Genomic DNA, 27,632 nt, shown 5'->3' with positions numbered 1-27,632 from the left:
TTGATCATCTTGGTGGCCCTTCTCTGGATCCCTTCCAGCCTGTCCACATCCTTGTTGTATAGCGGGGACCAGAACGGGACACAGTACTCCAGGTGTGGCCTGACAAGCGCTGAGTAGAGCGGGATGGTGACGGCTTTATCTCTGCTGGCGATGCCCTTTTTGATGCAACCCAGCATCCTGTTGGCCTTCTTGGCCGCAGCAGCACACTGTTCGCTCATGTTGAGCTTCCTGTCCACCAGGACCCCCAGGTCCCTTTCGACAGAGCTGCTCTCCAGCCAGGTGGATCCCAGTCTGTGCTGCACTCCCGGATTATGTTATCCCAGGTGCGTGACCTCACACTTGTCCTTGTTGAACTTCATAAGGTTCTTGCTGGCCCACTCTTCCAGCCTATCCAGATCCTCCTGCAGAGCAGCTCTCCCTTCTGGAGTGTCTACTTCCCCACTCAATTTGGTGTCGTCTGCAAACTTCATCAGGCTACACTTGATGCCGTTATCCAGCTCACTTATAAAGATATTGAATAACATTGGGCCCAGTATTGATCCCTGGGGGACTCCACTTGTGACAGGTTGCCACTTGGAAAAGGAGCTATTTACCACCACCCTTTGGGTGCGGCCTGTCAGCCAGTTCCCCACCCACTGCACAGACCACTTGTCTAGGCCGTAACACATCAATTTCTCCAGGAGGAGACCGTGGGGGGGCTGTATCAAAGGCCTTGGAGAAGTCCAGGTAGACAATGTCCACTGCCCGCCCCATGTCATCCAGGCAAGTCACTTTGTCATAGAAGGCCACCAGGTTTGTCAAGCACGATCTGCCCTTAGTGAAGCCGTGTTGGCTTTTCCCAATCACGTGCTTCATTTGACTTGTGATGGCCCCCAGGAGGATTCGTTCCATAACTTTCCCAGGGACTGAAGTAAGGCTGATGGGCCTATAGTTACCCAGGTCCTCCCTCGAGCCTTTCTTGTAGATAAGGGTAACATTTGCCTCCCTCCAGTCCTCTGGGACATCCCCCATTCTCCATGACTTCTCGAAGATTACGGAGAGTGGCCTTACAATGATGTCAGCCAGCTCTCTCAACACCCTCGGGTGGATGGCGTCAGGGCCCATCGATTTGTAGGGGTCAAGCTCCTGTAGTAATTCATGTACTAACTCTTCCTTCACTGATGGTGGGTCGGTGTTTGGATCAACCGGCAATTTTGTTCCCAAAGCCTGGGACGCAACAGTGTTGGTAAAGATAGAGGTGAAGAAAAGTGTTGAGAACCTCTGCCTTTTCTGCATCATTGGTGATTGATTCTCCTTTTCCATTTAACAGTGGCCCTATGTTTTCCTTCTGTTTCTGCTTGTGGTTTACGTACCTGAAGAAACCTTTCTTGTTATTGTTGATGTCTGCGGCCAGTTTCAATTCTAACTGGGCTTTTGCTTTCCTAACTGCATCTCTGCATGCTCTGGCAATGCCCTTGTAGCTCTCGATGGATAATCCTCCACTCCTCCATTTCTGGTGTGCTTCCCTTTTGGATTTGAGTAGACCCAGGAGGTCATGGTTGAGCCAAGGGGGCCTCTTTCTCCGCTTACTTCCCTTTCCTTTGTAGGGGATAAATTGGCTTTGTGCTTCCAATAGAGAGTTCTTGAAGAACTCCCAGCACTCACTAGCTCCTTTGTCTTCCATGGAGGCATCCCACAGGATCCCTCCCAACTGAGCCAACTATATTTAGTTACTATTCTCTGTGTATCACTAGAAACTAAACTTCAATTATATAAATTTATAAAGTGTCAGTTTGCCAAAGCCAAAACTTCATGGTAGGTATCTTATCTGGGAGGCAGGAGACTTGTGCTAAGCTCCCTGGGCCTTACTGGCTGTTTTGAGGTGGGTCTCTCTCTCACAGCTCTACAGGGAAACTGGAAAACAATATTATTTTGTCATGGTATTGAACAGGGAAAAGAGTTTTAGATTCAAGGGTTCTGTTAAATGGAAAACTTCCCATGACAAATTTCTCTTCTCTCTTCCATTGCTTTGAAAACCAAATGGGATGATTAAGATAAAACCCACTGTAATTAGGTTAGTTTAGTTCTTAAAAGAAGGAACTTATGCATTTTTTTCAACCATACTTGCAGCATTTTGTGGATTCCAACTTTAAAAGAATGTCAGTTAAAAATAGGGAGGATATTTGACCATCTTGTTTTTCTTATCTGTTTGATAATGACTTACATCTCCTGGTTTTTTTTTCCCAGTTATTTGTAGTAGATGTCCAGACTGGTCAAATTACCAAGATTCCTATTCTGAAAGATCGTGAACCCGGCATGGTGAACCAGCAGGGTTGTGGTATTCACGCCATTGAGCTCAATCTCTCAAGGACCCTTCTGGCCACAGGTGGAGACAACCCCAACAGTCTTGCAATTTATCGTCTGCCTACACTTGATCCTGTCTGTGTGGGAGATGTAAGTGGGAGTATTTGGGGAAAGTTTATTCTGTCGCTTACAAGAATTACTGCTTTGAAGTGCATAAGGTCAGAGCGAGATTAAGATTTGGGAGTCTTGTTAATGGAGAGTGAATTTCTGAAAGCTTGAAAATTTCCTGATTAAGTAGTCTTTTTTGACAAGATATCTTAAATATGAGTGAGTACACAGACATGTCAGATGATTCTCAGGGTTCTGAGTCAGATTTCTTTCTCACCCTCATTCAGGTCTACTTCAGATTACTTTTAAGCATTGAAAATGTAACAAAATCTTAATTGTTAAAGTCTAATTGTGGTGGTGACCTCTGAAACTAGTTTTACTGAAAAAGCTCTTTTGAAAAATTGAAAAGATGGTACAAGTTGTTCAAGTTTTCCCCTTCTTCAGTGCAGTTTATGTATGTATTAGTCCAGAAGCGGAACTTGGCTTTGAGGATTAATTCTAACCCAGTGGTTTATGGCAGTTTGATAGACTGCTTATATTTCTGAAACATCATGAGGTGTCTTTAAAATAGCTAGTCTTAAAAAGGAAAAGGTTGAAATAAGTATAGTGGTGTCCTGTAAGCACTTCTTGATTCAGGACTTCACATAGATATTAACTACAACAGCAGAGGTCAGGTCGGTTTCTGCAGCAGCAGATAACCAGCTGCAGAAAGGCTTGACTCCAAAGATTTGTATGACTTATTATTCATTTGTGTACTGCTGTGACTGAAGCTTTTCAAACGGAACTAGAGCCTTATGGTCTTTTTGTTCCTCACAGGTTTTTCACCTGCTAAAGAAAAGATTATTATTTTTTTTAAGTAATAGTCTTGAAAAATTAATCTGTAGGTCATATTTTGTAAACATAATGTTTTGGTTGCTTTTTATAGTAGGGATGTGCATTTGCTCAAATAAAAGTATGTAGCTACTTCACAGAAGTAAAGAATGCTGCTTTCAAAATGGAAAACCAAGTCCTTAGAATTGATATCAATTTGTCCTTGGCCAGAGACCTGTTTTTCCATCACCTAATTGCTCTACACTAATTATACACCTCAACATAAAGAATAAGTTAAAATTACCATTAGGTACTTAAACTGCTCCAGCTTGATACTGGAATCTTATCTGTATGTTTTTAATGTAGGTCTGCCCTTACGAGTTTGTACTAAAAAAACCCAAGTGACTGATACTTGTCTGCTTTGAGACCACTCTAGAATATAATGGCATGGAAAATCTGTCGTCTTTTTTTTTTTTTTCTTTTAGGATGGACATAAGGACTGGATATTTTCAATTGCATGGATCAGTGATACTATGGCTGTTTCTGGTAAAGTCAATTTTTAAATCTTTTTCCCGGAATTTTATACTGGTTGTTGTGGTTGAGCCCCAGTCAGCAACCAAGCACCATGCAGCCGCTCGCTCACTCCCCCCACAGCGGGATGGGGGAGAGAATCGGAAGGGTAAAAGTGAGAAAACTCCTGGGTTGAGATAAAGACAGTTTAATAGGTAAAGCAAAAGCTGCATGTGGAAACAAAGCAAAACAAGGAATTCATTCACTCCTTCCCATGGGCGGGCAGGTGTTCAGCCATCTCCAGGAAAGCAGGGCTCCGTCACGCGTAACGGTTACTTGGGAAGACAAACGCCATCACTCCAAACGTCCCCCCCTTCCTCCTTCTTCCCCCAGCTTTATGTACTGAGCATGACGTCATATGGTATGGAATGCCCCATTGGTCAGTCGGGGTCAGCTGTCCTGGCTGTGTCCCCTCCCAGCTTCTTGTGCACCCGGCAGAGCACGGGGAGCTGAAAAAGTCCTTGACCAGTGTAAGCGCTACTTAGCAACAACTAAAGCATCTCTGCATTATCACCACTGTTTCCAGCACAAATGCAAAACATAGCCCCATACTACTACTATGAAGAAATTTAACTCTGTCTCAGGTGAAACCAGGACACTGGTGTATAGCACTTGATAGGTCTTAGGGAATCAAGGTATTTGAAGCCGCTTGGAACTACTTTGCCTATTTAAACCATTCTCAGTCTTAATACAGTGCTTTGCTTTATTTGTAGGGCCCTGGTCTAGATTTGATATACACACACACACACACCCCCACATTAGAAGGAGCACTACTGTCTTTACAGTAGGTGTTGCCGTGAGAGGGTGTCTAAACACAGTGGATTGAAAGGAAGGATTCCACACAAGAAGAATTTGAAGAGGGGTATTGGTTATCAGTTAATAACTTTGGAATATGGCAGAGCAGTTTAGGTTTCCTGAAATCCTATGAAAGACTGATTAATGAAAGCTCAGTTTGTTTTATCAAACTATCAGTAAAGTTGTGTGTGTATGTATATGTATCACACATACTATGGCAGTTAATATAGAAGGCTGTAATAGAATAGGTCAGTTACTGACTTCTTAGTAACTAGTTGGATAATCAGTGTAACTTCATAAAGTATTACTTGGGTAAAGGCAGCAATACTAATATGCTGTTGCATTAGTGTAGTGGTTTACTGGCTTTCTGTGCTGACAGGATGTAGTATTCTGTACAGGGAGGTGTCAAACTGCAGGTGACAGAAAATTGTAAGTCTCCTATAGAATTTAAATACTTGAATTGTTAGTTCAGTAATAATTTTTAAAAAAAACAAAGCTAATCCTGGCGTTTGATTTTTGAATTTAATATAAAAGTTGATCCTTGCAACTCTCCAACTGTCATGGTTTCAGCTGGGATAGAGTTAATTTTCTTCACTCTAGCTGGTATAGTGCTGTGCTTTGAAATTAGCAGGGAAAAAAAAAATCCTGTTGAGATAACACACAGATGTTTAGGCTGTTGCTGGGTAGCGCTTATACTAGTCAAGGACATGTCCAGCCTCCCATGCTCTGCTGGGTGCACAAGAAGCTGGGAGGGGAGGGGGCACAGCTAAGAGAGCGGATTCAAACTGACCAAAGGGATATTCCATATCATGTAACGTCATGCCCAGTATGTTACCTGGGAGGGGCTGGCCGGGTGAGGGAGGGAGCAATCGCGGCTCGGGGACGGGCAGCGTCGGTCGGCGGGTGGTGAGCGGCTGTATCGTTCATGTTTCTGCGTTTTTTTTCCCTGTTTTCCCTTTCCTTCCTTTTCCCTTTTATTATATTAACATTATTGTCATTATTATCATAATCATTTATCATCATCATTTTATTGTAATCATTAAACTGTGCTTATCTCAACCCACAAGTTCTTTTGCTCGTCCGATTCTCTTCCCCATCCCACAGGGGTGGGGGGGGATGTGAGCGAGCGGCTGCGTGGTGTTCAGTTGCCAGCTGAGGCTGAACCACGACAGTCTATTTTTGGCGCCCAACGTGGGGCACAAAGGGTTTGAGATAATAACAGTTGCTGGTCACAGCATTGATTCATCTGCTCGCAGTATTAGTTTGTCCAGTCTTTACCATGCTGATTGTAAAGTACATGTTAAAACTTGCTGTTGGTTTTGTCAGTTTGCTGTGCTCTGCAGTGATTAGAGATATTTTGCCTAGGAGACTTGTTATTAAAACACTGGCCTTGACTGTTATCGGTTATTTAGGTTTTGCACGGAAGCCATTACTGTACTACAGCTACCACCTCATGGAGGCAATTAGCAATTATACCTCCTCCTCTGAGGAGTTTTTTATGGAGGAAATACAGAATGGCACCGTAGCTACTATCTTATGTAATGCCTCCTCCTTCATTACAACAACTTTTCAGTATCTTGAACATCCTTGTGTAGTTGAGATACATCTGTTGATATTGCTTTGGCAGGTGCTATCAGATCTGTCTAAGGTTAGTAAGCAAGTTAAGAATATAATCCAGAGATCGGTCCCAAGGCTCGATAGCTATGCGTGGCAGGGTATGTGGGAAAGTATGGGCAAATGCCTAAGACAGTGGGCACCCCCCGTGGTGTGGGACTTCACCCCTGAACAAGTGCAGAATCCTGAAAAATGAGTAGAACATTTGGAGGAAGTATGTTGTCACCCTGGCAATTCCAGAGAGATACAAATCACTGCCATGTGCTGGGGTCTGGCTTATGCCTATAGGGCCCTATTTAACACTATTCAGTACCCCCAAGGGAAAGAGAAGGGAGCTACTCCAACCCCCGTGACAAGCACTGCGGCCACTCAAACCCCCACGATAGACTCTGCAGCTACTCCAACCCCAGAGACAAGCAGTGCGGCCACCCAACCCGCCGCGACAGATACTGCAGCTACTCCAGCCCCAGAGACAAGCAGTGCGGCCACCCAACCCGTCGCGACAGATACTGCAGCTACTCCAACCCCAGAGACAAGCACTGCGGCCACCCAACCCGCCACGACAGATACTGCAGCTGCTCCAACCCCGGTGACGAGCACGGCGGCCACTCAAACCCCCACGACAGGCACTGCAGCTACTCAAACCCCAGTGCCAAGCGTTGCAGCTAAACCAGAGGACCAACCTGTGCCAGTATCAGTCGCCCCTATACGCAAGAAGAAATCATGGAAGAGAAGGTCAACTCGTTTAGAAAGAGATTTCGAGGAACCAGGGCCATCACGAGAGGAGGAGGAGGAGGAGGAAGCATGTGTACAAGAAACGGAAACTACCCGATCTCTATCCTTGAGTGAGTTGCGGGATATACGGAAAGATTTCGGGCGTCATTCAGGTGAACACGTTATCACCTGGCTGCTCCGATGCTGGGATAATGGGGCCAGTAGTTTGGAATTAGAGGGGAAGGAAGCCAAACAACTGGGATCCCTCTCTAGGGAAGGGGGTATTGATAAAGCAATTGGAAAAGGAACACAAGCCCTCAGCCTCTGGAGGCGGCTCCTGTCCGCGGTGAGAGAGAGGTATCCCTTCAAAGAAGATATTGTATTTCGCCTAGGAAAATGGATGACCATTGAGAAAGGCATTCAGCATCTAAGGGAATTAGCTGTGCTTGAGGTGGTTTATGGTGACCTGGACGATCAACGGTCCTCCAAAGATCCAGATGAAGCTGAGTGCACACGACCCATGTGGCGGAAGTTTGTACGGAGCGCACCATCCTCGTATGCAAACTCATTGGCAGTGATGTCCTGGAAAGATGACGAGACACCAACGGTGGCTGAGTTGATTGATAGACTCTGGGAATATGAAGCGAATCTCTCTTCCTCGCTCGTCTCTGCAGTTGAGAAACTGTCCCGAGAGTTCCAGCAACTCAAAGAAGATAGGTCCTACTCCCCACCAGTACGGACCAGTATCTCAGCCATTAGGAGTAATCGTCCCTTGGCTCAAGAGAAGGGATACACACGACGGGGCACCCTATGGTTTTACCTGCGTGATCACGGAGAGGACATGAAGAAGTGGGATGGAAAACCTACCTCAGCCTTAGAGGCACGGGTACGTGAGCTGCAAGGGAGAACAATTACTCAGGGGAGTTTCTCCAGGAGAGCTGCTGCCCCAGTTTCCCGTAAGCAATTCTCCAGACAGAGGAGCAGAAGTGCTGATGTCCTGACTGATCTTAACAGAGACACTCGTGATTCATATTTACCGGAAGTGAGTGATGAATACTATGATCAGGACTAGGGGGGCCCTGCCTCCAGCCAGGTGGAGGAAAGGGATAACCGGGTTTACTGGACTGTGTGGATCCGATGGCCTGGCACATCTGACCCACAGGAGTATAAAGCTTTAGTGGACACCGGCGCACAGTGTACCTTAATGCCATCAAACTATATAGGGGCAGAACCCATCAGCATTGCTGGAGTGACAGGGGGATCCCAAGAGCTAACTGTATTGGAGGCCGAAGTGAGCCTCACTGGGAATGAGTGGCAAAAGCACCCTATTGTGACTGGCCCAGAGGCCCCGTGCATCCTTGGCATAGACTACCTCAGGAGAGGGTATTTCAAGGACCCAAAAGGTTACAAGTGGGCTTATGGTGTAGCCGCCTTGGAGACGGAGGAAATTAAACAGCTGTCTACCTTGCCCGGTCTCTCAAAGGACCCTTCTGTTGTGGGGTTGCTGAAGGTCAAAGAACAACAGGTGCCGATCGCCACCACAACAGTGCACCGGCGGCAATATCGCACCAACAGAGACTCTCTGATCTCCATCCATGGGCTCATTCGTCGACTGGAGAGCCAAGGAGTCATCAGTAAAACCCACTCACCCTTTAACAGTCCCATATGGCCAGTCCAGAAGTCTAATGGAGAGTGGAGACTAACAGTAGACTATCACGGCCTGAACGAAGTCACTCCACCGTTGAGTGCTGCTGTGCCAGACATGCTAGAACTTCAATACGAACTGGAGTCAAAGGCAGCCAAGTGGTATGCCACAACTGATATCGCTAATGCATTCTTCTCAATCCCTCTGGCAGCAGAGTGCAGGCCACAGTTTGCTTTTACTTGGAGGGGGGTCCAGTACACCTGGAATCGACTGCCCCAGGGGTGGAAACACAGCCCTACCATTTGCCATGGACTGATCCATAATGCTTTGGAACAAGGTGGAGCTCCCGAACACCTACAGTACATTGATGACATCATTGTGTGGGGCAATACAGCGGAAGAAGTTTTTGAGAAAGGAAAGGAAATAGTTCAAATCCTCCTGAAAGCTGGTTTCGCCATAAAACAAAGTAAAGTTAAGGGACCTGCACGAGAAATCCAGTTCTTGGGAATAAAATGGCAAGATGGTCGTCGTCAGATTCCAATGGATGTGATCAACAAAATAGCAGCCATGTCTCCACCAACTAGCAAAAAGGAAACACAAGCTTTCTTGGGCATTGTGGGTTTTTGGAGAATGGATATTCCACACTACAGTCTGATCATGAGCCCTCTCTATCAAGTGACCCGGAAAAAGAATGATTTCAAATGGGGCCCTGAACAACAACAAGCCTTTGAACAGATTAAACGAGAAATAGTTCATGCAGTAGCTCTTGGGCCAGGCCGGGCAGGACAAGATATAAAAAATGTGCTCTACACCGCAGCCGGGGAGAATGGCCCTACCTGGAGCCTCTGGCAGAAAGCACATGGGGAGACCCGAGGTCGACCCCTAGGGTTTTGGAGTCGGGGATACAGAGGGTCCGAAGCCCGCTACACTCCATCTGAAAAAGAGATATTGGCAGCATATGAAGGGGTCCGAGCTGCTTCAGAAGTGGTTGGTACTGAGGCACAGTTGCTCCTGGCACCCCGACTGCCAGTGCTGGGCTGGATGTTCAAAGGAAACATCCCCTCTACACACCATGGAACTGATGCTACGTGGAGTAAATGGATTGCACTGATCACCCAGCGGACTCGAGTAGGAAACCCCAGTCGCCCAGGAATCTTGGAAGTGATCATGGACTGGCCAGAAGGCAAAGATTTTGGATTATCACCAGAGGAGGAGGTGACACGTGCTGAAGAAGCCCCACTGTATAACACACTGCCAGAAAAGGAGAAGCAGTATGCCCTGTTTACTGATGGGTCCTGTCGCCTTGTGGGAAAGCACCGGAGAGGGAAGGCTTCTGTATGGAGTCCTACACGACAAGTAGCAGAAACTGCTGAAGGAGAAGGTGAATCGAGCCAGTTTGCAGAGGTAAAGGCCATCCAGCTGGCCTTAGACATTGCTGAACGGGAAAAGTGGCCAGTGCTCTATCTCTATACTGACTCCTGGATGGTGGCAAATGCCTTGTGGGGCTGGCTGCAGCAGTGGAAGCAAAGCAACTGGCAGCGCAGAGGCAAACCCATCTGGGCTGCCACATTGTGGCAAGATATTGCTGCCCGGGTAGGGAACCTGGTTGTAAAGGTACGGCATGTGGATGCTCACGTCCCCAAGAGTCGAGCCACTGAAGAACATCGAAACAACCAGCAGGTAGATCAGGCTGCCAAGACTGAAGTGGCTGAGGTGGATCTGGACTGGCAACATAAGGGTGAAGTATTTCGAGCTCGGTGGGCCCATGACACCTCAGGCCATCAAGGGAGAGATGCAACATACAGGTGGGTTTGGCGTTAAGGGGTGGACTTGACCATGGACGCTATTGCACAGGCTTTCCATGAATGTGAAACATGTGCTGCAATCAAGCAAGCGAAGCGGGTAAAGCCTCTGTGGTATGGGGGACGATGGCTGAAATATAAATATGGGGAGGCCTGGCAAATTGACTATATCACACTCCCACAGACCCGCCAAGGCAAGCGCCATGTTCTCACCATGGTAGAAACGACGACTGGCTGGCTGGAAACATATCCTGTCCCCCACGCCACTGCCCGGAACACTATCCTGGGTCTCGAAAAACAAGTGCTGTGGCGACATGGCACCCCAGAGAGAACTGAGTCAGACAATGGGACTCATTTCCGAAATAACCTCGTAGACACCTGGGCCAAAGAGCACGGCATTGAGTGGGTGTATCACATCCCCTATCACGCACCAGCCTCTGGGAAAATCGAAAGATACAATGGACTATTGAAGATGACACTGAGAGCAATGGGGGGTGGAACATTTAAACACTGGGATACACATTTAGCAAAAGCCACCTGGTTAGTCAACACGAGGGGATCTGCCAGGCGAGCTGGCCCTCCCCAATCAGAATCCTTACGTACTGTGGAAGGGGATAGAGTCCCTGTAGTGCACATAAAAAGTATGCTGGGCAAGACAGTCTGGGTTATTCCTGCTTCCAGCAGAGGCAATCCCACTCGTGGGATTGCGTTTGCTCGAGGACCTGGGTGCACTTGGTGGGTGATGCGGGAGGATGGAGAAGTCCGGTGTGTACCTCAGGGGGATTTAATTTTGGGTGAAAACAGCCAATGAACTGAATAATATGCTGTTAATTGCTATATGATGTTGTATGTCATCACTACTATGGTTGCATCAATGGAATGTTATCATGGTGGGAATCTCCCAATTAATAATAATAGCAAATGAACCTTCAATGGAACCAGGCAAAGTGCAGCAGTGAGAGAACAAGAACTACCAGTGCAGCGGTGATGGAACAAGGACTGACATGCAACCACCTGACCCCACGCACACCGCCTCTCTGAAGGACCCTTACAAGAGATGAAATCCAAAGTCATGGACTAAATGAACTCAATGGACATTCCACAGGCATTCTACAGGGGTGTTCCATAGACTAGGGGAATGATAAATGAAAATCTGTATAGAGAGAGAGATATATATTGTTAAAGGATGAGAAGATGGATAGGGATTATTGAATTTGTACTGAATAGTATGGGACCTGAGCATGATGTCAATGATATGGAATAAGGGGTGGATACTGTCATGGTTTCAGCTGGGATAGAGTTAATTTTCTTCACGCTAGCTGGTATAGTGCTGTGCTTTGAAATTAGCAGGGAAAAAAAAAATCCTGTTGAGATAACACACAGATGTTTAGGCTGTTGCTGGGTAGCACTTATACTAGTCAAGGACATGTCCAGCCTCCCATGCTCTGCTGGGTGCACAAGAAGCTGGGAGGGGAGGGGGCACAGCTAAGAGAGCGGATTCAAACTGACCAAAGGGATATTCCATATCATGTAACGTCATGCCCAGTATGTTACCTGGGAGGGGCTGGCCGGGTGAGGGAGGGAGCAATCACGGATCGGGGACGGGCAGCGTCGGTCGGCGGGTGGTGAGTGGCTGTATCGTTCGTGTTTCTGCGTTTTTTTTTCCCTGTTTTCCCTTTCCTTCCTTTTCCCTTTCCTTCCTTTTCCCTTTCCTTCCTTTTCCCTTTTATTATATTGTGCTGGTTTTGGCTGAGAAGGGGTTAATTCTCCTCACTGTGGGGGTCAGCTACCTTTCCAGCTTCCCGCCCTCTGCCGGGTGGCGTGGCGGGGGGGCTGGGAGGGGCAGGGCCATGGTGGGGACGGCTGACCCCGACTGGCCAATGGCAGGTTCATTCCATACCATGTGACACCATGGCCAATATATTGAGGGGGGGCAGTAGCAGCGCGGGGGCGGCGCGGCGTCGGGTCGGCGGGCGGTGAGCGGCTGCGGCGCGTGCGGTTTGATCCGGCGGTTCGTTCCCCTTCCCCCCTCCCCCGGGGCTTTGCGCCTCTCGTTGTTCTCCTTTACATAGCATTTCTACTGTTGTTTCTTTTAATTTTCATTATTAAACTGTTCTTATCCCAACCCACGAGCGTTACCCTTCTGATTCTCTCCCCCATCTACCAGTGGGGGAGTGAGCGAGCGACTGTGTGGGGCTGAGCTGCCGCTAAACCACAACAGTCTTTTTGGCGCCCAACGTGGGGCTCAAGGTTTGGAGATAACAACAGCTGCTGGTCACAGCACCATGTTGTCCTTTTTGCAGTTGGTGTTAAAAATCGGTGTTGGTTGTTTGAGTCTGCTGTGTTCTGCTGTGATTAGTAATGTTTTGCCTAGAAGATTTGTTATACAAACACTCGTTTTCAGCTTTATCTGGTATTTGGGGTTTTTGCTGAAACCGTTACTGTACTTTGGATACCACCTTGTTGAGGCAATTAGCAATTATACCTCCTCCTCTGAGAGATTTTATATGGAGGAAATACAGAATAGTACCTTTGCAACTTTGTTCTATGATGTCTGTGCCTTTGTTACAACAACCTTTTTGTATCTTGAACATCCTTGGGTGGTTAAGGTGCACTTATTGTTAGTTTTTGGGCATGTTGTTTTGGTTTTGACTAAGCAACTGAAGAATATCACCCAGAAATCTGCCCCGAGGCTTGATAGTTAGGAGTGGCAGGGCATGTGGGATAGCATGGGCAAATACCTAGGGCAGTGGGCACCCCCAGTGTTTTGGAGTTTCACCCCCGAACAAGTGCAGAATCCTAAAAAACTAGTAGAATATTTGGAGAAAGTATGTTGTTATGCTGGGAACTCCAGAGAGACACAGATAACTGCAACGTGCTGGGGCCTGGCCCATGTGTACCGAGCCCTGCTCAACAGTATTCAGTGCCCCCAAGGGGAAGGGAAGGTCTCTGGATTGAAATGCAAAGTGACTGGCACTGTAGACAATCCAGCCCTGACAACAGACACTGCGGCCACTCAAACCCCCAGGACAAATACTGTGGCTGCTCAAACCCCCACGACAAGTACTGGAGCTGACTCAGAGGATCAACCCATGCCAGTATCAGTCACCCCCATACACAAGAAGAAATCTTGGAAGTGGAAGTCAACTCGTTTAGAATGGGATGATGAAGCAGCAGGGCCATCATGATGAGAGGAGGAAGAATCATAAATGAAACGGAGACCACCCAATACCTGTCCTTGAGTGAGTCACAAGATATGCGAAAAGATTATAGCCGTCGTTCAGGTGAGCACATTGTCACCTGGCTGCTCCGATGCTGGGATAATGGGGCCAGTAGCCTGGAACTAGAGGGAAAAGAAGCCAAACAATTGGGATCCCTTTCTGGGGAAGGGGGCGTTGACAAAGCAATTGGAAAAAAACCACAAGCCCTCAGCCTCTGGAGGCGACTCCTGTCTGGAGTGAAGGAAAGGTATCCCTTTAAAGAAGATGTTACATATCGTCCAGGAAAATGGACAACTATGGAGAAAGGCATCCAGTATCTCAGGGAATTAGCTGTGTTTGAGGTGATTTATGGTGACCTGGATGATCAACGGTCATCCAAAGATCCAGATGAAGCCGAGTGCACACGACCCATGTGGCGGAAGTTTGTACGGAGCGCACCATCTTTGCATGCAAACTCATTGGCAGTGATGTCCTGGAAAGATGACGAGACACCAACGGTGGCAGAGGTGATAGATAGACTCCGGGATTACGACACAAATATCTCTTCCTCGGTCGTCTCTGCTGTGGAGAAACTATCCCAAGAGGTCCAGCAACTCAAAGAAGATCTGTCCTACTCCCCACCTCGACAGAGCAGTGTCTCAGCTGTTAGGAATAAGCGTCCTTTGGCTCAAAGAAGGGGATACACACCACGGGCCACCCTATGGTTCTACCTGCGTGACCACGGAGAGGACATGATGAGGTGGGATGGCAAGCCTACTTCGACCCTACAGGCACGAGTACATGAACTGCAAGGAAGAACAGTCACTCAGGGAGGCTCTTCCAGGAAAGCTGCTGCTCCAGTTTCCAGCGAGCAAGTCCCCAGACAGAGGAGTAGAAGCGCAGATTTTATTTCTAAGTGAAATAGAGGGACTCCTGATTGACATTTACAGGAAGTGAGTTGTGACTGCCATGATCAGGACTAGAGGGGCCCTGCCTCCAGCCGGGTGGAGGAAAGGGATAACCGGGCTTACTGGACTTTGTGGATCCGACGGCCCGGCACGTCCGACCCACAGGAGTATAAAGCTTTAGTGGACACCAGCGCACAGTGCACCTTAATGCCATCAAACTATATAGGGGCAGAACCCATCAGCATTGCTGGAGTGACGGGGGATCTCAACAGCTAACTGTATTGGAGGCCGAAGTGAGCCTAACTGGGAATGAGTGGCAGAAGCACCCCATTGTGACTGGCCCAGAGGCTCCGTGCATCCTTGGCATAGACTACCTTAGGAGAGGGTATTTCAAGGACCCAAAAGGTTACAAGTGGGCTTTTGGTGTAGCTGCCTTGGAGACGGCGGAAACTGAACAGCTGTCTACCTTGCCCGGTTTCTCAAAGGACCCTTCTGTGGTGGGGTTGCTGAAGGTCAAAGAACAACAGGTGCCAATCGCCACCACAACAGTGCACCGGCGGCAATATCGCACCAACAGAGACTCTCTGATCCCCATCCATTAACTCATTCACCAACTGAGGAGCCAAGGAGTCATCAGTAAGACCCACTCACCCTTTAACAGTCCCATATGGCCAGTCCGGAAGTCTAATGGAGAGTGGAGACTAACAGTAGACTATCGTGGCCTGAATGAAGTCACTCCACCGTTGAGTGCTGCTGTGCCAGACATGCTAGAACTTCAATACGAACTGGAGTCAAAGGCGGCCAAGTGGTATGCCACAACTGATATTGCTAATGCATTCTTCTCAATCCCTCTGGCAGCAGAGTGCAGGCCACAGTTTGCTTTCACATGGAGGGGCGTCCAGTACACCTGGAATCGACTGCCCCAGGGGTGGAAACACAGTCCTACCATTTGCCATGGACTGATTCAGACTGTACTGGAACAGGGAGAAGCTCCAGAACACCTTCAATACATTGATGACATCATTGTGTGGGGCAACACAGCAGAAGAAGTTTTTGAGAAAGGTGAGAAAATAGTCCAAATCCTTCTGAAGGCTGGTTTTGCCATAAAATAAAGTAAGGTGAAGGGACCTGCACGAGAAATCCAGTTCTTAGGAATCAAATGGCAAGATGGTCGTCGTCAGATTCCAATGGATGTGATCAACAAAATAGCAGCCATGTCTCCACCAACTAGTAAAAAGGAAACACAAGCTTTCTTGGGAGTTGTGGGTTTTTGGAGAATGCATATTCCAAATTACAGTCTGATCGTGAGCCCTCTCTATCAAGTGACCCGGAAAAAGAATGATTTCAAATGGGGCCCTGAGCAACGACAAGCCTTTGAGCAGATTAAACGAGAAATAGTCCATGCAGTAGCTCTTGGGCCAGTCCGGGCAGGACAAGATGTAAAAAATGTGCTCTACACTGCAGCCGGGGAGAATGGCCCTACCTGGAGCCTCTGGCAGAAAGCACATGGGGAGACCCCAGGTTGACCCCTAGGGTTTTGGAGTCGGGGATACAGAGGGTCTGAAGCCCGTTATACTCCAACTGAAAAAGAGATATTGGCAGCATATGAAAGGGTTCGAGCTGCTTCAGAAGTGGTTGGTACTGAGGCACAGTTGCTCCTGGCACCCCGACTGCCAGTGCTGGGCTGGATGTTCAAAGGAAACATCCCCTCTACACACCATGCAACTGATGCTACGTGGAGTAAATGGGTTGCACTGATCACCCAGCAGGCTCGAGTAGGAAACCCCAGTCGCCCAGGAATCTTGGAAGTGATCATGGACTGGCCAGAAGGCAAAGATTTTGGATTATCACCAGAGGAGGAGGTGACACGTGCTGTAGAAGCCCCACTGTATAACAAACTGCCAGAAGATGAGAAGCAATATGCCCTGTTTACTGATGGGTCCTGTCGCCTTGTGGGAAAGCACCGGAGATGGAAGGCTGCTGTATGGTGTCCTACATGACAAGTAGCAGAAACTGCTGAAGGAGAAGGTGAATCGAGCCAGTTTGCAGAGGTAAAGGCCATCCAGCTGGCCTTAGACATCGCTGAACGGGAAAAGTGGCCAGTGCTCTATCTCTATACTGGCTCCTGGATGGTGGCAAATGCCTTGTGGGGCTGGCTGCAGCAATGGAAGCAAAGCAACTGGCAGCGCAGAGGCAAACCCATCTGGGCTGCCACATTGTGGCAAGATATTGCTGCCCGGGTAGAGAAACTGGTTGTAAAGGTACGGCATGTGGATGCTCACGTCCCCAAGAGTCGGGCCACTGAAGAACATTGGAACAACCAGCAGGTAGATCAGGCTGCCAAGATTGAAGTGGCTGAGGTGGATCTGGACTGGCAACATAAGGGTGAAGTATTTCTAGCTCGGTGGGCCCATGACACCTCAGGCCATCAAGGGAGAGATGCAACATACAGGTGGGCTCGTGATCGAGGGGTGGACTTGACCATGGATATTATTGCACAGGTTATCCACGAATGTGACACATGCGCTGCAATCAAGCAAGCAAAGCGGGTAAAGCCTCTGTGGTATGGGGGACGATGGCTGAAATATAAATATGGGGAGGCCTGGCACATTGACTATATCACACTCCCACAGACCCGCGAAGGCAAGCGCCATGTGCTTACAATGGTAGAAACAACGACTGGCTGGCTGGAAACATATCCTGTCCCCCACGCCACTGCCCGGAACACTATCCTGGGTCTCGAAAGACAAGTCCTGTGGTGACATGGCACCCCAGAGAGAATTGAGTCAGACAACGGGACTCATTTCCGAAATAGCCTCATAGACACCTGGGCCAAAGAGCACGGCATTGAGTGGGTGTATCACATCCCCTATCACGCACCAGCCTCTGGGAAAATTGAACGGTACAATGGACTGTTAAAAACTACACTGAGAGCAATGGGGGGTGGAACATTCAAGCACTGGGATACACATTTAGCAAAAGCCACGTGGTTAGTCAACACGAGGGGATCTGCCAACCGAGCTGGCCCTGCCCAGTCAGAAATCCTACATACTGTGGAAGGGGATAGAGTCCCTGTAGTGCACACAAAAAGTATGCTGGGCAAAACAGTCTGGGTTCTTCCTGCCTCCGGCAAAGGCAAACCCATTCGTGGGATTGCTTTTGCTCGAGGACCTGGGTGCACTTGGTGGGTGATGCGGGAGGATGGAGAAATCCGATGTGTGCCTCAAGGGGATTTGATTTTGGGTGAAAACAGTCAATGAACTGAATGGCACAATGTGAACTGCTATATAATACTGTGTGTCACCTCTGTGTTGTATCAATGATATCAGAGTACGAGCCTCCCAACCCATGGAAGATCAACTATGAAACAAGCCGTGCAGCAGTGATGGAACGATGACTGACTCGGTATGCAGCAACCCAATGCCACACAGAGCACCTCTCCCACCCTAAAAGACTGATATGGCAGATGGAGCCCAGAGTCATGGACTGGGTGAACTCAAAGGACATTTTAATGGACATTTTACAGGGAAGGTCCATGAACTAAGGGAATGATGTCTGTGTATTATGTTAAAGAATGGGAAGGGGAGGGTTGGTGGTTGGTACGGTTGTATTGGATGGTATGGGACCTGTGCATGGTGTAAATGGTATGGAATAAGGGGTGGAGAATGTGCTGGTTTTGGCTGAGAAGGGGTTAATTCTCCTCACTGTGGGGGTCGGCTACCTTTCCAGCTTCCCGTGCTCTGCCGCGTGGTGGGGGGGGGAGGGGTCTGGGAGGGGCAGGGCCATGGTGGGGGCGGCTGACCCCGACTGGCCAATGGCAGGTTCATTCCATACCACGTGACACCATGGCCAATATATTGAGGGGGGGGGCAGTGGCAGCGCGGGGCGGCGCGGCGTCGGGTCGGCGGGCGGCTGCGGCGCGTGCGGTTCGTTCCGGCGGTTCGTTCCCTTCCCCCTCCCCCGGGGCTTTGCGCCTCTCGTTGTTCTCCTTTACATTGCATTTCTACTGTTGTTTCTTTTAATTTTAATTATTCAACTGTTCTTATCCCAACCCACGAGCGTTACCCTTCTGATTCTCTCCCCCATCTACCGGTGGGGAGTGAGCGAGCGGCTGTGTGGGGCTGAGCTGCCGCTAAACCACAACGTATATTAACATTATTGTCATTATTATCATAATCATTTATCATCATCATTTTATTGTAATCATTAAACTGTGCTTATCTCAACCCACAAGTTTTTTGCTCGTCCGATTCTCTTCCCCATCCCACAGGGGTGGGGTGGGGATGTGAGCGAGCGGCTGCGTGGTGTTCAGTTCCCAGCTGAGGCTGAACCACGACACCAACCCAAATATTTGCATTAAAAAAATATTAAGTCATGTTGTGTAGGGAGGAAATTGAGGTACGTGTCAAATCTGTCAGAGCTGACTTAGATGGAAGTGAGTTGCTTAAACATCAGAAGGGATGGGTATAGGACCTTGGATTAAGCCTGTGCTGATCTGTGAACCAAAGACATTTAGCTTTCTTCATCCAGTATTATTACTCTTATTGATTCATATTTTGGATTAATATCTTCAAATTCAATAGAAAAATGAGTTCTTGCTTCTTTGGCCTCAGTTCTTGTGTTACATTCTTTAAATGAAAGGTTGCATGGGTTTAAAAAAGATTTAAGAACAATTTGATACAAATTGTGGTTTGAAATAGCTGCTTCTGTTCAGTTCACAGATGTGTGTGTACATATCCATAAGCATACTGGTAGAAATCAAATGATCCAAAATTGGTGTAAATATAACTGAGTTTTCTTGGCGGTTTTTGTATTGGCTTAACAGACTCTGTCAGTCTCAGCCTTGGTAAGCCAGGCTGAACATATAGGCTATTCAGTCACCTCTGAGTTTATTATACATGTGACTCTCTAATGGTGATTGTTGTACGGGATTGTGGGTTTTGATGCATCCTAATCAGTTTGAAAACAGATGAGGTGATTTAGCTACTTGGAAGCCATGTAGACAAACTGGTTGACAATGAATTCACAATGTTATGAACTTTACAGCTCAGTAAAATCATGTTTTCGTTAATAACAATATATAGACACCAACAGCGTGTTCAGTTAGATTAAATTATTAGTAATAGTATCCTTCCTTTCTTTCAGACCCTATTGTTTATTACAGTTTCTTTTTTTAAAAAAAGGGGAATTATGTATATGTGAAATGCTGTTATGGACTATTTATTCAGGTTCCCGGGATGGTTCAATGGGTCTCTGGGAAGTCACAGAAGATGTGCTGTCCAAAAGTGATGCCAGGCATAATCTCTCTCAAGTTCCTGTCTATGCCCACATAACACACAGGGCTCTGAAAGATATCCCCAAGGAGAACACCAATCCTGACAACTGTAAAGTCCGAGCATTGGCTTTCAACAATAAGAACAAGGTCAGTAAGATAAGCAAGACAGTTGAAAAGTCCTAAAGCTGTTCATATGTATTAGAAAAAAAAGTAAACTAAATCACATTACTGGAGAAGCAACCTAATATTTTTTTCCCTGATCCTTTTGCATCTTTCTCATATGAGATGGTCGTCTTTATCTACTATGTCTGCTTCTGCCCCAAGTGATTGGAGAAGTCCAGTAGAAAAAAAAAATCGGATGTTTTCAGAAGGAACAGTTTTCTTGTGGGTTGCTGTTTTGATGGCTGAATTGTTACTGGATTGCTCAGCAAAGTGAGGTGACTGACACACAAGGCAGGCACTAGTGCTTGCTTTGGTGTTATTTTGTTGGCATTTGACAAACAGTAAATGTTAACCTCCCCCATGCTGATCTCTTGTTATTGCTAGAGGTTAATTGTACCGGGGCAAGTGGGAGTAGCAATTCATCCCCCACTACTTTTCTTTCTGCCCTCAAAGAAAAGGGAAGGTCTGAAGCAAAGGTGGGTGTGCTATCCGAAGCATGGTGCTCCTGCAGGCTTTATTTTTCACTACAGCTGTTAATTACTCCTCTGTGTTGGAGGCTTTGTGTAGCCTTTTTCAGTAGAGTAGTGCCTGGAAAGAAATGTTTACTTCAGGGTCAGAATCAGTGTAGGAGCTGCTGTAGAGAATTGCCAACCCCAGCTTGTACTGTCTAATAATTCATTATTTGAGTGTCTAACAAGATCTGTACTTTTTGAAAATGATTTTTGGTTATTTACAGTTTTATTAATTCTTATTCTACCTGGCACCTTTGTGCTTATATTGCATTCTATCAAGACCAATGTAAAATGAAAATTTATCTTGATTAAGCATGTGCGGGATTATGGATGAGTTCAATCTGGAGCATGCAACCTGCCTAGTAGAGTGTGAGTTTGTAAGGACATCTATAATACAGAAACTAACTCACTTTTTTTTTTTAATTCATAGGAACTGGGAGCTGTGTCCCTAGATGGGTATTTTCATCTTTGGAAAGCAGAGCACATGCTATCAAAGGTGCTTTTCTGTTTGTTGGTGTAAAATTTCAAAAATTCCCTAGCAGTTAAGGCTGTTCACTAGTCTTCATCTCCTTTAAATGCTTGAAGAGCAGCAGTGTTTTACAAAAACACTTAAAAGCTTTATGTAAAATGAAATGTCCTAAAAATTAGAACTTGGAGAGAAACTCCCCTTATTTTGGAGGGTGGGAGGTGCTCTTAGCTTTCTGCCAGTTCTGGGTGAGCTGAAGTGAACTGTTCCATAGGGTATGATGGATACTTGATTAGCAGCAGTGTTCATAAAGGAAGTTGCACTTAAAGTGCAATTGACGATCTATACTAGTGTATGAAGTAAGCTTTTTAACTGAGAGCTGATGTCTCTGTACGCCTGCTGAAGAAATAACAGCAGCTTAGAAAGATGTAAAACAATTTACCAAAACATCCATTGTTCTTTGCATAATACTTGGCTTCAGCCTTTATCATCTCCATTTGGTTCAGATAAGGCATCCAATTTCCTTCAGTGGTGGTTTGTTTTTTTTTTTCTCTGGGTCAGGTTGTTGCTTTTCTCTTAGCTCTTTTGTTGTGCCAAACTTATTTTTTAGCTACATATTGTTTTTTCTCACTGCAGCTTTCTTGAACGTAGCTTACAGGCTTGTTCTGTTAACATTTTTGTTCTTTTCTCATAATGCGTTGATTTGTCTTTCTCTGTTTCCAGTTACTTTCCACAAAGTTGCCACACTGCAGGGAGAACGTGTGTTTGGCTTACGGTCAGGAGTGGTCGGTGTATGCAGTAGGATCACAGGCTCATGTCTCGTTTTTGGATCCCAGGCAACCTTCTCATAATGTTAAATCTGTCTGTTCTAAAGAACGAGGCAGTGGTAAGAAATTTGTCAAAGTGTGTGCTTCAAATGGTTTGCTTGTAGAAATAGCTCTTAAGACTGCAGTAAGATAAGCTTTTAATAAATAGGAAGGGTTTTTCATGTGATAGACTAAATCATTAATAGCATATATGGGTTTTGCTTTTATGACAGTATTCCTTGAGCAACTAACAAACCAAACTTAAAAGCAACTCTGAAGTCCAGTGATAGACAACACTTGTGCTTTTATGATTGTACAACTAAATTGTACACCATCCAAATATTACTGAACTTTTAAGTGTGTGTTTTACTTCTGCTTATTTTTTACTGTGTCTTATTCTGTTTTACTTCATCTCAAAGCAAATTCAGTCTTCGTACCACTTACTACTGTCTATTCTTGCATTTTTCTCTGGGAATGGAAAAATAGCATGTTGTCTGCTCTGTGCTATCATATTGGGAGTCTGTGCTGTGAGGGAATGCTTGCTTTGTAATTTTAAAGCCGTGAGTGAGACCCTTAATTTTCAGTGTATATTTATTTGCTTTAAATATACAAAAGCTCACTCTTTTAAGAAAAAAGTTTGCAGATTTGAGCACTGTTTTCCTTTTCTGATGTGGGATGCAGTATGTCCAATTGAATCTTACACCAGGGCCGAGTGTGAGGGCTTGCAGGGTGCATGGTCCCATAAGCTTCTTCCCATACCCTTTTATTTTCAAGCATGAGAAGGCACTGTGCTGTGATGCCCATTTTAAACTATATTAATCCCAGGCTAATAAGTTGCAGTCCTTATTTAGCTTGGCTCTAGGCATCCATCTCTTCATTGGGCAAGTTATCAAAAGAGAATGCATGTAGGCAAGGATTAGGAGTTTTATTTATATGGTTACTGGAGTTCAAATGGTGCTGTCTAGATAAATGTCAGGGTCCACTTTTTTCAGATACAGGAGAAGTTTCTGTAGCAGAAAAGGTGCTTCACCAGCTCATGTTGTCACCCGAACATCTTACCAGCAACAGCCCTTGTCCTGACCCACTGTCGGTGAGGGCTCTGTGGAGGTCCTGATGCTGTCACCCTTCAGTATCATAGGGAAGAAATACCAAGACACTGGAGTGTGGTGCCCAGTGGTGGCTGAAAGCTTCTGCCTTGAGTATGTGATCATCCCTGCTGGGGGGGATGATCTATGTGTAGGCAGTATTTCTGGGGCACTAGTTCATGTCTGGAGAAAGCATTTGTTCAATGCTGTTTTCTGTTCTGCATAGTAGGCGGATCTTTTTCTTTTGCATGGTGGTGGAGGCACTTAATTCCCAAGATAGTGTTTCAACTTTCTGTTGTTCTCACTGGGACTTGGAGTGGTGAGCACCTCTAGAAAGTAGACTGTTTATTGATTTGCGGACTAAAATCTGGGTTGACTTTTAAGTTCTTTGAAGTGTTACCTGAATGTGCTTTCAGCTTCCAAATGTACCTGCTGAATGTAGTAAGTCCACGTTAACTTCAGATTGTTAGTGTTGCATACAAAAGCAGGTCAGAGAAAGGACACTTAGACTGGAACCGGGGGTGGTTTTTACCTAGTGTAACCCTGTCTGCTCTACGTGAGAAGGTAGCTAATGCTTTTTAGTGCCTCTTGTAAGTGTTGCTTTTCTTAGCAGCTGTATAGGGAAGTGCAGGCCCTGGACTCTAGTTCTTGATCTGTGAGAGCAACTGCTTTCTGCTCAGCTGGTATGCAGTGCAATGTCGTGTGTCCTTGACTTTATGTCCTGAAGGCAGCAATGTTAACGTAGTGGACAGAGCTTGTGCAGTACAGACTCTGTGCCTACTCTGTGTAGGGGACACTACTGTGTCTTCATTTCCTTCTGGGATATGTAGAGCCTCCCTGCCTCTCAGGAGCAAGACTCAATTTGCTGACCCAAATAGTCCAGGTCCACAGGTGGTAGAGTGCTGGGAATGTAGGAGAGCTTACCATGATCAGTTCTAGGCACAAGTTGTGCTTTTAGTTTGGCAATGATTAATCTGAGGTACTTCAGCTCTTTAGAAGCCAATTTGAAGTGCTGTTCTTGAAAGCCTGTTCTAATCATCCTCTTAGTAGTGGGTACATCAGATTCCTTCAGTTAATTTTTTTTTATTAGAGAAAGATCCACAGTCATTCTGCATTTTATAGCTTTTTGTTAATAAATTGCATTGAAAAGTATATGCCGTCTGCTTTCATACTCCACCTGTTTGTTAATTAAGTGTTCTGCTGGGTTGCTTGTCAAGAGCACTTTTGGAGCAAAAATAAGAGGAAGTCCCCTCTCGTGCCTTTCTCTTCTTATCCAAGTGACTGCTCTTGCTGATTGCAGAAAGCTTTAAGCCCTCTGCATGTATTTGCCAGAGCCAGGCCCTTGTAATGGGGGGGGAAGATGTCTCCAACTTGCTCAGATGCATTTGTAGTTCTCTGAATTAAAGTGGACATTCTTATGCTAATCTGGTAAATCTACTTCAGCAGGTGTGAGACTTGCACAGTGGTTTCCCATCTATTAAGCCTGCAGCCAAGACTTCACCTCACATCTGGAGCATGACAATATGGCCTTGCCTGTTCTAAGTGTGTGTCACATATGCTGGTGGTTGTGGATGTAATATCAGGTTGCTGAGGTGGAAGAATGAGGATGTGTTTCTAGTTAGGACTCTATACAGAGGGGAAAGGGAAGAGTTTATAACCTGGTGTCTCATGTTGTGCAGGAAGGAAAAGCATAGATGTGTTGGGGTTTAATCTGTGTAAAGAGTTGTTTGGGGAAGAATGCTTACACAGAACAAACCTTTTGCACAATAAATAGAGATGAGATGACAGGACACTTTGCAAATTCCTACATACAGAATCTCCCCAAGACTATTTCCAAAGGATCCTTGTTTAGCTGAGGCTTCAGATTTAGATTCTGTGAAAACAAAATTTACTCCTTTTTCTTAATCTAATGGCATCACTGAATTGTGCTAGAATGTTTTGTTTGGACTGGAAACTTCTTGTAGCTTCCCATGTTCTGGTGTAATATGGTGGTGCTTGGGCTGTAGGATTCTTAATCCGTTTTCATTGCTGGGTGAAGTGCTAAAGGTGCCAGCTATAAAAAATAAGGTGTGCTTGCGTGAGAATATTTGAGCAGGGGTAGCTTCAAAATTATTCAAGAGCCTGATCTATCTTAGCAGCAAATTGACTAGTGGTTATGGTCATACTTGCCTACAACTAGCCTGTTGATCAGCAAAATGCACTTGGTGGCAGCTGGGACAGTAATTTTTTCTTACATAATCACTTATCACAGCTTGGCAGGTAGGGTGTGAGCTCATGGAGGAAACCAATGTGATGTTCTTTCCTCTGTTGCCATGTACGCGCTCATGGTGTGCTCACTTAAAGGTTTGTGGCAGACAGAACAAAGCTGCTCTTGATCCTAAATGGCTTATGATCTTTGCTTATCTGGCAGAGCTGGGGCCTGCTGAGAATGAAGCTGCTTACTATGCACCATCAGTGTAGCTGATGGCCTCAGAGGAGAAGGGAAGTAGTATATGTAATTGGAGCTGCTGTTTCAATAGTATCAATGGGATGCTATGGAGCATAGCAGTGGGAAAACTTATATGTTGTGGAGAATACTAGTAGGTAGTTCCTCTTAAAAATATTAGACATCAAGCAAGCAGCACTGCAGAGCCAAAGCATCCATCTTCCTTACTGTGTTGTATGTCCCTTCTCTGTTTGACAGGCATTCGATCGGTGAGCTTCTATGAGCACATCATCACAGTGGGAACGGGGCAAGGTTCCTTATTGTTTTACGATATCAGAGCCCAGAGGTTCCTGGATGAAAAGCCCCTATGTGCCTGCTATGGACAGAAGCAGAAATTAGGAGGAAGTGAAATTTTGAAGTTGACTACTGGGAAAGGCTGGCTGGTGAGTAGCCATAGGGCTCAAACCAGTTCTTTTTGTAGTAATGGGAGCTATTGTATGAAATGTATCCCAGTGAAACAGCGATCATGTAACCAGTAACTGTAATCATGAAAAGAAGTGCTGCAGAATTGCTTTCTGCAAAAGCTTTATGAAAAGGTATTGGATGGTTGGTTGCTTGAGTGTAAGGCATACTGACTACTTTTCTTATGCATGGATTCATAAATGAACTAGATTTTATACCTTTATATTTTCGAATGTAACCTAACTTCTAGTTTTCAGAACCTTAAACACAAAATACGTTGCCTTCCTTTAAAAACATGCTACTCTAACGTAGTACTCAAAGTAAGAGAGATTTAATTGTGTGCAATTTTAGAAACTGTGGCTTCCTAAGGTAATGCCATAGCAGGCGCTTGAGTTCCATTTCCTGTATGTTATCATAAAGCAGCTAATGGCTTTCTCACTTCTCTCTATCTTTTGTATCATTGTGGTATAACTTTAAAAACTAATGAAACTTGCTGTCTTCCCTACCCTTCACCTTCCCCCCTCCAATGTTTGGCCCAAACGTCCTCAGAAAAAGCTTCAGGGTGACTCTGGTGTCTTCAAGTCGATCTGTCTGAAGCTTCAGGGAGTATTAACAGAAAAGATCCCTTTTTAGGCTCTGGAAGCTACCTTCTGCTTTTGTGCAACAAGGTTTTGGGTTTGTTTGGCAACAATAACAATCTAAACTTTCCTTTAACAGAATCATGATGAAACCTGGAGGAATTATTTTTCTGACACAAATTTCTTCCCAAATGCTGTTTACACCCACTGCTATGACTCGTCTGGAACGAAACTTTTTGTGGCAGGAGGCCCCCTTCCATCAGGACTTCATGGGAATTATGCTGGTCTCTGGAGCTAACGATAACTCTTTATAAATGCTGATCTTTACACAGATTTCCACTTTTCCTTCCCTTTTTTTAACAACAAAATTGTGTGATGCCATTGATTTCTGATTTAAACGCAAGTTATTTTTTGGCAGAGTTTTCTGTTGGTCTCCAACAGTCTTGTACACCTTTTTGAACCAATTTTCTGCTTTAACCTCCTTGATTCTTTATATGAAGGGTTTTTGAAATCCCTTTTTTACTGTATTTACTCCAAAAGACTCTTCCCCCACATTTCACAGAATCACAGGTTGGAAGGGACCTCAGGGATCATCTAGTCCAACCTTTCTGGGAAGAGCACAGTCTAGACAAGATGGCCCAGCACCCTGTCCAGGCGACCCTTGAAGGTGTCCAACGTGGCCGAGTCAACCACTTCCCTGGGGAGATTATTCCAATGGTTGACTGTCCTCGCTGTGAAAAATTTCCCTCTCGTGTCCAATCGGAATCTCCCCAAGAGCAACTTGTGTCCATTCCCCCTTGTCCTCTCCATGCGGCTCCGTGTAAAAAGGGGGTCTCCATCTTCTTTGTAGCTACCCCTTAAGTACTGGTACATGGTGATGAGCTCTCCTCTGAGCCTTCTTTTCTCAAGGCTGAACAAACCCAGTTCTCCCAGCCTATCCTCATATGGCAGGCTTCCCAGTCCTTTGACCATCTTGGTGGCCCTTCTCTGGATCCCTTCCAGCCTGTCCACATCCTTTTTGTATAGCGGGGACCAGAACGGGACACAGTACTCCAGGTGTGGCCTGACAAGCGCTGAGTAGAGCGGGATGGTGACGGCTTTATCTCTGCTGGCGATGCCCTTGTTGATGCAACCCAGCATCCTGTTGGCCTTCTTGGCCGCAGCAGCACACTGTTTGCTCATGTTGAGCTTCCTGTCCACCAGGACCCCCAGGTCCCTTTCGACAGAGCTGCTCTCCAGCCAGGTGGATCCCAGTCTGTGCTGCACTCCTGGATTATGTTATCCCAGGTGCGTGACCTCACACTTGTCCTTGTTGAACTTCATAAGGTTCTTGCTGGCCCACTCTTCCAGCCTATCCAGATCCTCTTGCAGAGCAGCTCTCCCTTCTGGAGTGTCTACTTCCCCACTCAATT

General features: G+C 46.1%; 2 protein-coding genes across 2 annotated transcripts in view; one reads left to right on the top strand and one right to left on the bottom strand.

The window, feature by feature from the left end:
* The window catches only part of LOC142049628 (ubiquilin-1-like), a 131,361-nt gene that overhangs the window by 14,944 nt on the left and 88,785 nt on the right, over positions 1 to 27,632 (bottom strand). The gene's annotated exons all lie outside the window — the stretch shown is intronic.
* Positions 312 to 27,351, top strand: LOC142049670 (DDB1- and CUL4-associated factor 12-like). Its single transcript, XM_075077603.1, has 8 exons — positions 312 to 323; positions 2,227 to 2,433; positions 3,687 to 3,747; positions 19,678 to 19,871; positions 20,829 to 20,894; positions 21,588 to 21,750; positions 25,439 to 25,623; positions 26,360 to 27,351. The coding sequence occupies exons 1-8, from the start codon at positions 312 to 314 to the stop codon at positions 26,516 to 26,518; spliced, it is 1,047 nt and encodes a 348-aa protein (XP_074933704.1). The 3' UTR covers positions 26,519 to 27,351.

The sequence above is a fragment of the Phalacrocorax aristotelis genome, chromosome W (genome assembly GCF_949628215.1).
Source record: "Phalacrocorax aristotelis chromosome W, bGulAri2.1, whole genome shotgun sequence".
NCBI classification, from domain to species: Eukaryota; Metazoa; Chordata; class Aves; order Suliformes; family Phalacrocoracidae; genus Phalacrocorax; species Phalacrocorax aristotelis.
This window is presented reverse-complemented; position numbering and strand designations above follow the sequence as displayed.

What these genes read in the sequence shown, in the direction of transcription:
- LOC142049670 (XM_075077603.1), top strand. An exon ending in CAGAGCACATGCTATCAAAG is followed by an intron (nt 20,895 to 21,587) that starts GTGCTTTTCTGT and finishes CTCTGTTTCCAG; the next exon opens with TTACTTTCCACAAAGTTGCC. An exon ending in CTACTGGGAAAGGCTGGCTG is followed by an intron (nt 25,624 to 26,359) that starts GTGAGTAGCCAT and finishes TTCCTTTAACAG; the next exon opens with AATCATGATGAAACCTGGAG.